The 13583-nt window shown below is 36.1% G+C and overlaps 1 protein-coding gene across 7 annotated transcripts in view; it reads right to left on the bottom strand.

Moving 5' to 3' along the window:
- Window positions 1-7855: 7855 nt before the first annotated feature.
- The window catches only part of ccdc88ab (coiled-coil and HOOK domain protein 88ab), a 65824-nt gene continuing 60096 nt past the window's right edge, over window positions 7856-13583 (bottom strand). For 4 of the 7 annotated variants that reach the window (XM_087170442.1, XM_023394415.2, XM_023394417.2 and 1 more), the window contains 2 exons: window positions 12853-13133; window positions 7856-12239 (listed from right to left, as the gene is read on the bottom strand). In XM_087170442.1, the coding sequence (XP_087026568.1) occupies window positions 11322-12239; window positions 12853-13133 (1199 nt within the window). In that variant the 3' untranslated portion in view covers window positions 7856-11321. The remainder of the gene's footprint in view (window positions 12240-12852; window positions 13134-13583) is intronic. The other 3 variants (XR_002759860.2, XR_002759861.2, XM_087170441.1) reach the window with 3 other exon arrangements.

Here is a 13583-nt window from a genome sequence, read left to right as displayed (position 1 = left end):
TCAAGTGTCTGTTTGGGTGGTTGTTCTTCATTCTTTGTTATTGGAAAATTCATAGTGTAGTAAGGCATAAAATCGTCAAAAAACGTCATAGATGGCATAAAGTCTTCAAAAAAGTCTTCAAAAAACATCATACCATAGTAAAAGTCAAAAAACATCATAGTATAGTAAGGCATAAAATCGTCATACTATAGTGAGGCATGAAATTGTCAAAAAACGTCATAGTATAGTAAGGTATAAAAATGACAAAAAAAACATCATGCTATAACAAGGCTTAAAAACGCCAAAAAAAGTCATATTATAGTAAGGCATTAATAAGCCAAAAAACGTCATAGTATAGTACAGCATAAAACATCATAGTATAGTAAGGCATAAAAAGTCATAATATAGTAAGGCATAAAAAGTCATAGTATTCTAAGGCATAAAATCATCATAGTATTTTAGGGCATAAAAATGTCATAGTATAGTAAGGCATGAAATCGCTAAAAAAACATCATAGTATATTAGAGCATAAAAACGCCAAAAAACGTCATAATATAGTAAGGCATAAATCGTCATAGTATAGTAAGGCATAAAATCGTAAAAAAAAAACGTCATAGTATAGTAAGGCATAAAAACGTCAAAAAGCGTCATAGTATAGTAAGGCATAAAAATGTCAAAAAACATCATAGTATAGTAAGGCATAAAATCGTGAAAAAAAAAGTCATAGTATAGTAAGGCATAAAAACGCCAAAAATCATAGTATAGAAAGGCATAAAATCGCAAAAAAAAACGTCATAGTATAGTAAGGCATAAAAACACCAAAAAAAATCATAGTATAGTAAGGCATAAAAACGCCAAAAAACGTCATAGTATAGTAGGGCATAAAAATGTCTAAAAACATCATAGTATAGTAAGGCATAAAACGTCATAGTATAGTAAGGCATAAAATCCCCCCCAAAAACGTCATAGTATAGTAAGGCATAAAACGTCATAGTATAGTAAGGCATAAAATCATTAAAAAAACATCATAGTATAGTAAGGCATAAAAATGTCAAAAAACATCATAGTATAGTAAGGCATGAAATCGTCATAGTACAGTAAGGCATAAAATCTTAAAAAAAACATAGTATAGTAAGGCATGAAATCGCAAAAAAAAAACGTCATAGTATAGTAAGGCATAAAAATGTCAAAAAAATAGTAAGGTATAGTAAGGCATAAAAAACGTCATAGTATAGTAAGGCATGAAATCGCTATAAAAAACGTCATAGTATAGTAAGGCATAAAATCGCAAAAAAAAAAACGTCACAGTATAGTAAGGCATGAAATCGTCATAGTACAGTAAGGCATACAATCTTAAAAAAAAAATAGTATAGTAAGGCATAAAATCGTAAAAAAAAAAACGTCATAGTATAGTAAGGCATAAAACGTCATAGTATAGTAAGGCATGAAATCGCAAAAAAAAAACGTGATAGTATAGTAAGGCATAAAATCGCAAAAAAAAACGTCATAGTATAGTAAGGCATAAAATTGCAAAAAAAAAAAACGTCATAGTATAGTAAGGCATAAAAATGTCAAAAAACATCATAGTATAGTAAGGCATAAAAACGTCAAAAAACGTCATAGTTTAGTAAGGCATAAAAACGTCAAAAAACGGCATAGTATAGTAAGGCATAAAAACGTCAAAAAACGTCATAGTATAGTAAAGCATACAATCGTAAAAAAAACATAGTATAGTCAGGCATAAAATCGGAAAAAAAAACGTCATAGTATAGTAAGGCATAAAAACGCAAAAAACGTCATAGTATAGTAAGGCATAAAAATGTCAAAAAACATCATAGTATAGTAAGGCATAAAACGTCATAGTATAGTAAGGCATAAAAATGTCGAAAAACGTCATAGTATAGTAAGGCATGAAATCGTCATAGTACAGTAAGGCATACAATCTTAAAAAAAACATAGTATAGTAAGGCATAAAATCGCAAAAAAACATCATAGTATAGTAAGGCATAAAAACGCCAAAAAACGTCATAGTATAGTAAGGCATAAAAATGTCAAAAAACATCATAGTATAGTAAGGCATAAAATCATTAAAAAAACGTCATAATATAGTAAGGCATAAAAATGTCAAAAAACGTCATAGTATAGTAAGGCATAAAACGTCATAGTATAGTAAGGCATAAAATCATTAAAAAAACGTCATAATATAGTAAGGCATAAAAATGTCAAAAAACGTCATAATATAGTAAGGCATGAAATCGTCATAGTACAGTAAGGCATACAATCTTAAAAAAAACATAGTATAGTAAGGCATAAAATCGTAAAAAAAAAACGTCATAGTATAGTAAGGCATAAAACGTCATAGTATAGTAAGGCATGAAATCGCAAAAAAAAACGTGATAGTATAGTAAGGCATAAAATCGCAAAAAAAAAAGTCATAGTATAGTAAGGCATAAAATTGCAAAAAAAAAACCAACGTCATAGTATAGTAAGGCATAAAAATGTCAAAAAACATCATAGTATAGTAAGGTATAAAAACGTCAAAAAACGTCATAGTTTAGTAAGGCATAAAAACGTCAAAAAACGTCATAGTATAGTAAAGCATACAATCGTAAAAAAAACATAGTATAGTAAGGCATAAAATCGTAAAAAAAACGTCATAGTATAGTAAGGCATAAAACGTCATAGTATAGTAAGGCATAAAATCGCTAAAAAAAACGTCATAGTATAGTAAGGCATAAAAAACGCCAAAAAACATCATAGTATAGTAAGGCATAAAAACGCCAAAAAACGTCATAGTATAGTAAGGCATAAAAATGTCAAAAAACATCATAGTATAGTAAGGCATAAAACTTCATAGTATAGTAAGGCATAAAATCATTAAAAAAACGTCATAGTATAGTAAGGCATGAAATCGTCATAGTACAGTAAGGCATACAATCTTAAAACGTCATACTATAGTAAGGCATAAAATCGTAAAAAAAACGTCATAGTATAGTAAGGCATAAAATCGTAAAAAAAACGTCATAGTATAGTAAGGCATAAAACGCAAAAAAAGTCATAGTATAGTAAGGCATAAAATCATTAAAAAAATTTCATAGTATAGTAAGGCATAAAAACGCCAAAAAACATCATAGTATAGTAAGGTATAAAATCGCAAAAAAAAACGTCATAGTATAGTAAGGCATAAAATCCCCCCAAAAAACGTCATAGTATAGTAAGGCATAAAAATGTCAAAAAACATCATAGTATAGTAAGGCATAAAACGTCATAGTATAGTAAGGCATAAAATCATTAAAAAAACCTCATAGTTTTTCATAGTAAGGCATAAAAATGTCAAAAAACGTCATAGTATAGTAAGGCATGAAATCGTCATAGTACAGTAAGGCATAAAATTGTAAAAAAAAAAAACGTCATCGTATAGTAAGGCATGAAATCGTAAAAAAAAAAACGTCATAGTATAGTAAGGCATGAAATCGCAAAAAAAAACGTCATAGTATAGTAAGGCATAAAAATGTCAAAAAAACATCATAGTATAGTAAGGCATAAAACGTCATAATATAGTAAGGCATAAAATCATTAAAAAAACGTCATAGTATAGTAAGGCATAAAAACGCCAAAAAACATCATAGTATAGTAAGGCATAAAAACGCCAAAAAACGTCATAGTATAGTAAGGCATAAAAATGTCAAAAAACATCATATATATATAGGCATAAAATCGGAAAAAAAAACGTCATAGTATAGTAAGGCATAAAAACGCCAAAAAACGTCATAGTATAGTAAGGCATAAAAATGTCAAAAAACGTCATAGTATAGTAAGGCATAAAAACGCCCAAAAACATCATAGTATAGTAAGGCATAAAACGTCATAGTATAGTAAGGCATAAAAATGTCAAAAAACGTCATAGTATAGTAAGGCATAAAACGTCATAGTATAGTAAGGCATAAAACGCCAAAAAACATCATAGTATAGTAAGGCATAAAAACGCCAAAAAACGTCATAGTATAGTAAGGCATAAAACGTCATAGTATAGTAAGGCATAAAATCATTAAAAAAACGTCATAGTATAGTAAGGTATAAAACGTCATAGTATAATAAGGCATAAAATCGCTTAAAAAAACGTCATAGTATAGTAAGGCATTAAAATGCCAAAAAACATCATAGTATAGTAAGGCATAAAAACGCCAAAAAACATCATAGTATAGTAAGGCATAAAAATGTCAAAAAACATCATAGTATAGTAAGGCATAAAACGTCATAGTATAGTAAGGCATAAAATCATTAAAAAAACATCATAGTATAGTAAGGCATAAAACGTCATAGTATAGTAAGGCATAAAAATGTCAAAAAACATCATAGTATAGTAAGGCATAAAACGTCATAGTATAGTAAGGCATAAAATCGTAAAAAAAACACCATAGAATAGTAAGGCATAAAAACGCCAAAAAATGTCATAGTATAGTAAGGCATAAAATCGCTAAAAAAATGTCATAGTATAGTAAGGTATAAAACGTCATAGTATAGTAAGGCATAAAAAACACCAAAAACATCATAGTATAGAAAGGCATAAAATCACCAAAAACGTGAAAGTATAGCAAGGCAAAAAAACATCAAAAAATGTCATAGTATAGTAGGGCATAAAATCGTAAAAAAAAATGTCACAGTATAATAAGGCAGAAAAAGGCATAGTATTATAAGGCATAAAAACGCCAAAAAGCGTCATAGTACAGTAAGGCATAAAAAAACCATCCAAAAATGTCATAGTATAGTAAGGCATAAAATCGCTAAAAAAACATCATAGTATAGTAAGGCATAAAATCGCTAAAAAAACATCATAGTATAGTAAGGCATAAAATCACTAAAAAAAACATCATAGTATAGTAGGGCATAAAAACGTCATAGTAAAGTAAGGCATAAAAAACACCAAAAACATTATAGTATAGAAAGGCATAATATCACCAAAAACCTGATAGTATAGTAAGGCAAAAAAACATCAAAAAACGTCATAGTGTAGTAGGGCATAAAAACGCCAAAAAAAACGTCATTCTATAGTATGGCATAAAACATCATAGTATAGTAAGGCATAAAATAGTCAAAAAATGTCATAGTATAGTAAGGCATAAAAACGACAAAACGTAATTGTATAACATCATATAACATCATCAAAACATCATACCATAGGCATAAAAATGTCAAAACATGCTATAATATAGTAAGGCATAAAAAACCTCATGGTACAGTAAGGCATAAAAAGTCATTAAAAAAAAAACCTCATAGCCATAAGCCCTAAGCCATAAAACGTCATAGTATAGTAAGGCATTAAACGTCATAAAACCCTCATGGTATAGTAAGGCATAGAAAGTCATAAAAAACACATAGTATAGTAAGGCATAAAAAGTCATCAAAATCTAATAGTATGGTAAGGCATAAAAACGTCATAGTATAGTCAGGCATAAAAAGTCAAAAAATTCATGGCATAGGAATGCAAAAAATGTAATAAAAACGTCATAGTATGGTAAGGCATAAAAACGTCATAGTACAGTAAGATATAAAAAAAGTCATAGCATGGCTTAAAATCGGGGTGAACATGCAAACTCCACACTAAAAGTCCCCTGGTCAGGGATTGAAACCCAGGACTTTCTTCACTTCTCACTGTGAGGCAAAAGTTTTAATCACTGCATCACCTGTGTTGCCCTATACAAAAGTCACAGTAGCCTATAGTAAGGTATAAAAACGTCATATTATAGTAAGGTATAAAAACGTCATAGAAGAGTAAGGCATAAAAAGTAATTTATTACGCCTGTGGCGTACCGAATCATTACTGTAATGATATTCAGTACAAAATCGCCTACTCTTGCCTGATACTGATTTTATACAACAGTCCTACCAGCGCCATATTAGTTAAATAATGAACAACAGATTAGGTTTCGTTTGTTATTTCATCATTTATTTGGCAACGCCAACACAAATAGTTCCGCAACCGGACTGGTACTGGACTGTTGTTAAGCAACACATAAAACATTTTCCTTACCTGCACAGTACATGATAGCTTGCTACTTTGTCTACACGTTAGGAGTATCCAGGCTTCTTCCTTTCATCTTCTTCTGACGACCATACATCATTCAATTCAAATGTTATTTCTGGAAATATATTCATCTTTGAAAAGTTTGTCGCAATCTAAGATAGATAATGATCGTTAATGTAATTATGATATCGGTTAATAGTACACCTGTGACGCGGAGTGATACACGTAGTTAAAAGTCCAAATGCTGTTGCACTCTATATCAGCACTCATGGAATTCCTCTCGTCCAATCAAATTACTTTGTCAGACAATTCCGCAGGTGAACTGAGGCTCTTTTGTACTCATTTTGTGTCTCTTTGTGACAATTTTGCAACTCTTACCAATGACTTTATGTCTATTTGCTGTATTTTTCAATCTCTTTGAGATCATATTGAGTCCGTTTCTGATTATTTAGCATCTTTGTGATCATTTTGTTTCCCCTCTGCAGTCTTCTGAGTCTCTTTGCAGTCATTTGATTGGCTTTACAACAAATATGGGTCCCCTGGGCCTGTGCCTGGTATGCCTACCGTGTACATACTGGCTGACACCCCCCAACAGGAATAACAGAATTAACACAAGAGTCTGTCTGTGAACAACCACGTGGTCCTCGAGGCGTAATTAGCTACATTAACTGAGAACACCTGTGGGTCAATCATAAGCGCGCAGGAAGCGTTTATCAAATTTTCTCTTGACAAGCAGCTTTGAACATTTTAGCTAAACTAATCTACAGCTTTTTGCAGCAAATAACCTTAGTTTAAAATGCCTCAAATTCAATGTGAAATGGTTTATTATACATTTTTTTAAGGGAACCCCCCCAGATGTTACACATCAAATCTGTTTACGATTCTTGTACATGTGAAAAGCTTGCACTAAGTCTGATAAACTGCCTCAAATGAGTAACTTGGGACAAGTTATGATTAAAAATCTGGAGGTGATGAGTTAGAAAGAAACGAGCTTACCAGACTTCATCTCTGCGTTTGGATAGCATGCGAATCTGTGACGGAGCGGTCGAGATGCATTGTGGGTAGTGTACGCCAGGGTTTTGCCAAGAAGAATAATCATTTAAATATGATAAAAAGACGATTCCTCTGGTTCGACAGTTTTTAAACTACTGTGTTATACTTATTACTGTAAAATAATGCATCATATTTATATGTTTATTGTTCTTTAAATGGGAACTGATCAAGTAGTAATTACAGCTGTAAATTAAATGTAGTGGAGTAAAGAGTACAATATTTTCCTCTGAGATGTAATGCAATGCAGTTACTTTCCACCATTGCACAATTCAACAGCACCACAAACAGCTTCTAAAATGATTACAAAGTTGTATTCACACCTCTCAAACAATTTAAGTCAGACTGTTGTATTAGACTGCATTAGTTTGAACTAGGTGTTCCTAATAAACTGGCAACTGAGTGATTCAACACCACTTCCTCTAACAAAGACCTAACAAAGTAGAATTCCTTTTAGAGCTGTTGAAATGGAAAACATATTGCACATGTGTATCAATGCAATATATATAATTTTGAGCACTGTTTGATCCATTTCAGCAGTACAGACCAAAGTAATTAAAGTTTTTCTTCTTCAAACAAAATGTCACAGTGCTCTATGTAATGTAATGTTGAAAAGGAAGAAGAAAATGGTGGATATTTCCCCCCATCATCTTCACTCTTTTAAAGGTTCCTGACACAACTTGTTTTAACACTTTCAACTTGCAATTGTGTTCTTGAAATTAACATGGACACAATTAACACGTTTGGTCTGTATGCTCTAGAAGAGCTCAGCATAAAACACAAAATAAAAAGAGCACACAGTAGTCTTGATGAGTTTTAATTACATCAAATGGATTTATGTAAAAGTGGAAAAGGAGGAAAACACTGGGTCTCATCACCACCTTCATGTTCAACATCACAGCAACAAAATGTGCACATGTTCTGTATGTACCGGGCAAGTTACAGGTCACCTATACTCCAGTCAGATTTATAAACAGGACCTTACAAATTCCCTATCAGAAAGTAGATACATGATATTATTAAGGTATAATGTCAATGAACTGTCAGAGTGCTTTTACAGTCTTATTTATCTGTTGAGAGCAGGATAGGAAGCGAAAGATGTGATGACTTAGTGCGACTTGTTCAATGATCTACTGTATGATGATATATAATTTAAGATAAGATGAAGAGTGTGTAGGGTTTGTTTCAGGGTGACATGGCTGCCAACTGTCATATAGGTGACCTGGAACACTCCCAAGATGAGTCTCTCTCTCTCGCTCTCTCTCGCTCAGATCACACAACCTTCACTCTTGATTGGCTGGCAACAAATGCCAATCACACAGCTGTAATGGCTTCCAGTCCGAGTCCTTTTGGCATCCTGGCAAGTAAAAGCCCCACTGAACACTGTCCTCCTCTCTGATTGGATAAAGGAAGTGGGGTGATTGGCTGATTGATTGCTCCATGCAAATTGTGATTCTTCAGTCTGATAGTAAGTTCAATCGGAAATGTTTGTACTGACATGCTTTGAAAATGGTTTAAGAACCTGACTAAATGTCTTTGCTTGTGCATTCCGCCCGTTTACAAAATCACTGATTTTTTTTTATCATCATGGTGTCGGGCAGAAGAAGGTCCCGCTGACTTTGAAGTTGCACAGAAGGTTCCAAAGTGGAGTCATCAGTCTGGTTTAAGATTACCCTTTTGGCTGCTGTGTGAACATTGGCACTTCAATCTTAGTCCACAGAGACTAGCGCACATCTAGGAGTCCGTCACACTGAAGGACACATGGCAGTGCAATCTGCCACAGCAGTCTTTATAGAAAAAAAAAAAAGTCACCACAACATTTTCGAGTATTTTTCTGTTGTTTCCTTGATTCAAGGAAGAAAAACAAAACAGAGAAGGAAGCCACTTTTCTCTACTCAAGTGTCCTGGGTTTAAAAAAAAAAAAAAAAAAAAGGGAAGAAAAAGAAACTGGGATATACAATCTTTTCTCACTGCAGACGGTCTCAGCAGATTAACTCTACTAGGCTTCAGACACACAGCTCCAAGGCCACCTTTATCTCTGTGTCCCAGGCAAGCAAACAGGTGTGGAAAGAGTAAGAAGAAAGAAAAGGAGACAGGTTAGAAAAATAAAGTAGACAAGGTGGAAGAAAAAAGAACACAAAGACAAAGTAAAAAAAAAAAAAAAACAGAGAAAGAAGAAGGTTAGAAGGCAGACACAGTATCAGTAAAGACAATGATGTACAAGAGGAGACGGCAGCCAGCCTCCATACACATGCATTCTCAAGGGAAGGAGAAGGGGGAAGGATTTCAGTGCTACACCAAAGCCATGCAGCAACAATAAGCAGCCTGAAAACAATAAAGAGCCTACTTTTTTCACCAGCAGGACACTCAGCAGTCACCTTTACCAAAATCACAATAAGCATCACGGAGGAGGGATACGGTGCGCTGCTGGAGTTGTAGGGGGATTTGGGGACACAAATGTTCATCCACTCAGAGCAAGGTGGTAAAATGGCCCATATGCCATGCAGACCAGGGTCCCATCAGGCTCAGTGAACAGGCGTTTGTCACCACAGGGACAGTGGGGCAACGGACAGGACAGTGAGGGGTTTAGGGGTAACAGTTTAGAGAAGCAGGGGAAGCAAGTGCATGGCAGGATGGACGACATCTGTTATACCATGTTTTAGGTTCCCATGGAGACAAGACTGAACAGCCCCCCTCCCCATCATCCCACCCCCTATTCCTCCCGCTCGAGCAGCACTCACTCACCACGCGCTCACAGCATGGTAGCAGACAGACGAGGGTGGGGGGGGCAGGGTTTAGCAGCTTTGCTGCGGCTCCCCGCTCCTGCTTTTAGACTTTCTGCCCTCCTCATCTGTAGGACAAAGGCAATGTTTATGTTACATCTGTAGACAGTGACAAGAACATTTTCATTTACTTTATACCTGCATAAACTGTAGATCAAGATAAATACAATAAAGCAACTTCAAAGAGCAACTACAGAATACAAAAGCAGAAATAAATAAGGATCTAGATGCAGACAGTTCTACTAGTATTGGCACAAAAAGCAGTGCTCGTCTTTGATTATAACTTAATGATTACAACAATCTGTACAAGATCTTGTCAATCTAAAATACATAATCAAATATTATCCATTCTCAAGATGTGGTGTGTCAGGATGGGTAAATAAAAGTTTACAGATACCAAAAGAAATGACGTTAGCTTCATTTACAAAACAATCTGACCACTGCAAACTATTCTCAACTTACGATACTGACTCCCTGTTTCCATAACTATCACAAACTACCTAAAACTATTAATCACTCTGGTCATATTTTACTTCCTTCAGTCAACTTTCACTTAACCAACTAAATCCTCCCCTCAGATCATTCTGGGAATGAAGCTACATCATTTTGTCACCAACCCAAGAAGTCCATCAGGTCAAAACCCATCATCCAAAGAGCAAATGCTCCAGTTATTATATGTAAAATAAAATTACAGAAAAAAGGTGTCAAATGTATGAAAACAAACATAATACACATTGTCAATAGAAACAAAAAGAGGATAAACATAAACATTTTGATCACAGAAATCAAAATGAGTGTTTCAGGTTGAACTGAGACAGAACAAAGCCATGCAGTTTAGTGGATAATGCAACTAAGTTAAAAGAAGTGAAAAAGACTCTCCCGTACACTAAAGCATCATGATAAACAACAAGTGAATCTATTATCTGACACATTGAAAGACTTTGATTTGAAGAAATTGCTACTATGAGATCTGTCCCACCTGCCTTATCAGACACAGTTTATATCCGACAGATTTTCTGCTGCTTTTTATGGCTGAATCTCTAACTTTTCTGCTCATAGCTACTTTGTTATTGAGGCTAGAAACAGAAATCCTAAGCCTTAACTGTGCTGTACAAATCCACAACAGCAGATAATAGTATAGTGTTAGCCAGTGAAACAGATTTGATGAGGAAACAATAATATGGTAAAGGCTGCTGGACGGAAGAACAGTTATCAAAGTCCAACCTTAGAGAACAGAACGGGACAGAAAAAAGGTCAGAACAGGAGGTGACAAAAAAAAAAACAAAACAAAAAAAACAAAACAAAACAGCAAATCACCAATCAGCACCATGGCAAACAGAAAAGCATGAAATACACCACACAGAGATAGACAGTGCTCTGATAAATACATGCAGAGGAGGATTTGTCATTTATCCTTCCTTTCATTCGTCACTCTTTAAGTCAAGTCTTGTATTAAGATCAGCAAGCCAGAACCTCCCTGTCATTCACACACACCCGTACTCATACCACAGAGACTGGTTGTCCTCTGGGCTCAGTGACTGGTCCGAATTATTCACACGATTGGGGTCGACGCCCTCATTATACTCTTTTACACTGGCTGGGCTGGATCTCATCTGGCCGTTTGATTGGCTGTGTGGGGTCTGGTTTTGGGTGGAAATGTGGTTTGGGATAGGTGCAGCTGAGGGGGTTTTATTTGTAACAGGTGGCCCACTGATATTGCTGACTAGGGTGGGGTTTAGAGACAGGAATGGAAGGTTTTTGCCCGCTGACTCACTAAAAATGGAGTCCATGAACACCGACTCTACAGTGAAGGAAGGGCCAAGGAAAGACTCGAGGGTGGAGAGGTCGGGGTCCTCCAAGCTATGGCAAGGCAAGCTGAGTGACTTGGGCAATGGGGTGGTGGTGATAAGGGATCCCTTTAGGTTGGTGCTGTTGGGGTGGTACTCACTGGGTGTAGGCTGGGAGCGTACCCCAGCCTTGGTGGACGCACCGGGAGGAGAGGCGTCGACCGACACGGGCTGCCGGTTGTCCTTCGAGAGCAGGTCGTGGATGCTGGTGCGCCGCGTGGTGCCTTCGGCCGTGGAGATGACGCTACTGGCCCGGGGCAGCGTGGCGGAAGCTGAATCCAGTCGTTCGGAGACGGATGTGGCCTTGCCCTGCGAGGACAGGCTGGAGCGGACCGGGACGGAGCCTTTCACACGGGTGCTCTCCGCCTTCCGCAGGGTCGGGCGTCCCGGTTGACCCGAGGATCTCGGTGGGCGGTCGGAGCTGACCAGTGTTGCTTTCCCGCTGGATGAGCGCAATATGCCTCGGCCCTTTGTCGAAGTGCGTTCTTTCTGCACATGCTCAGATGAAGTGGGGAGGCGAGGAGAGTCTACAGTGAGGTTCTCCTGACTGCCAGACTACAGAAGACAGAGCAAAGAGATCATATCAGGTACAGTACAAACACATCATACAATTCTATTACAAGGTATTTGTATTTTTTTAATTCCTTATTTTAAACAAACTTACAAACAAGAATCTCTATGTGCTGATTATGTTTAATATTGCCTTGAGTCTTGAAAATCAGTCAGAATCTGAGAGTCAGAGCTACAACGATTGAATAATCCACCAATTGACAGTAAATTGATCGTTCCAGTTCATCCAAAATTAGGATCTTTTGCATTTTTCTGTCATGAGTTTGTAAACACAATATTTTTTTTTTAAACTGATGGTAGAAAAAACAAGCAATTTGAAGATATCACCACATGAGAATTTATAATGTACTTGTATCACACTTAAACACAAAAATCATTAATCAAGAAAATAATCAGGATCATAAATTAATAATGAAAATAATTATTAGTTGCAGCCATACATTGATTCCTCATATTAATACAAACCATTATGGTCTAAGTGAGAAAAATGTGACTTTTGTTTTCATAAAATCTCAGTCTATTTTATCTGCTGGCTTTAATCAAATAGAAACATAACAGCAACAGAGCAGATCGGTTGTAACTGAGTTAGAGGCCTCACCTCTGCAGGATCAATACCCTCATCCAGGAACTGCTGCAGGGAAAGCACCTCACTGCCTGGGGATCCCGTCTTCCTGATCTGGGTCTGGCCTGGGCTGCCTGCGGCAGCAGACGGGTCGAGCGACCTGCGCAGCTGCAGGGGGCTCTGGTGGGAGGAGCGCGAAGAGGTGGGCTGCTGAACAGGGCTGCTGCCGCTGCTGGACCACACCTCCTGGTCTAGGCTCAGGCTGAACTCTCCGCTGCTCTCGCTGTGAGGCCTGCTGAGGCTGCCATTCAACGTGCCTGTGGGAATGGGAGGCAAAGATTAGATCACCGGGAATCTGATCACACCTCCCCAAAGAAAAGATAAAGACTATAGGAGTCTGATAAAATTCTGATAAGCTGTGAATTATAAATACTTAAAAACGTTTGCTGAATAATGAATGATTTATTATTCTTATACCATAGCACAGTAAAAGTGCCCCTGTGACTCGCATTAAGACTCGAACATAGCACATCATTTTGCCAGAAAAATGTCTTAAAAAATTAATTGATTATTTAAAAAGTAGGCTATACATTTTCTTTCAATCGACTAATCAATTAATCAGCTAATCATTGCAGCTCTAACTGATTTTAAATAAGTAAATGATTGATTCCCATAGGAAAGAAAATACTAACCCACAGGGCACGTTAAAGTAGGTTTGAGTAAAGGCATGAAAGACAAAGATAAAGGGAACAAAGGAGGATGGCAGG

The sequence above is a fragment of the Seriola lalandi genome, unplaced genomic scaffold, assembly GCF_002814215.2.
Source record: "Seriola lalandi dorsalis isolate HSWRI2012SDOR001 ecotype SW California unplaced genomic scaffold, Sedor1 jcf7180002054948, whole genome shotgun sequence".
NCBI classification, from domain to species: domain Eukaryota; kingdom Metazoa; phylum Chordata; class Actinopteri; order Carangiformes; family Carangidae; genus Seriola; species Seriola lalandi.
This window is presented reverse-complemented; position numbering and strand designations above follow the sequence as displayed.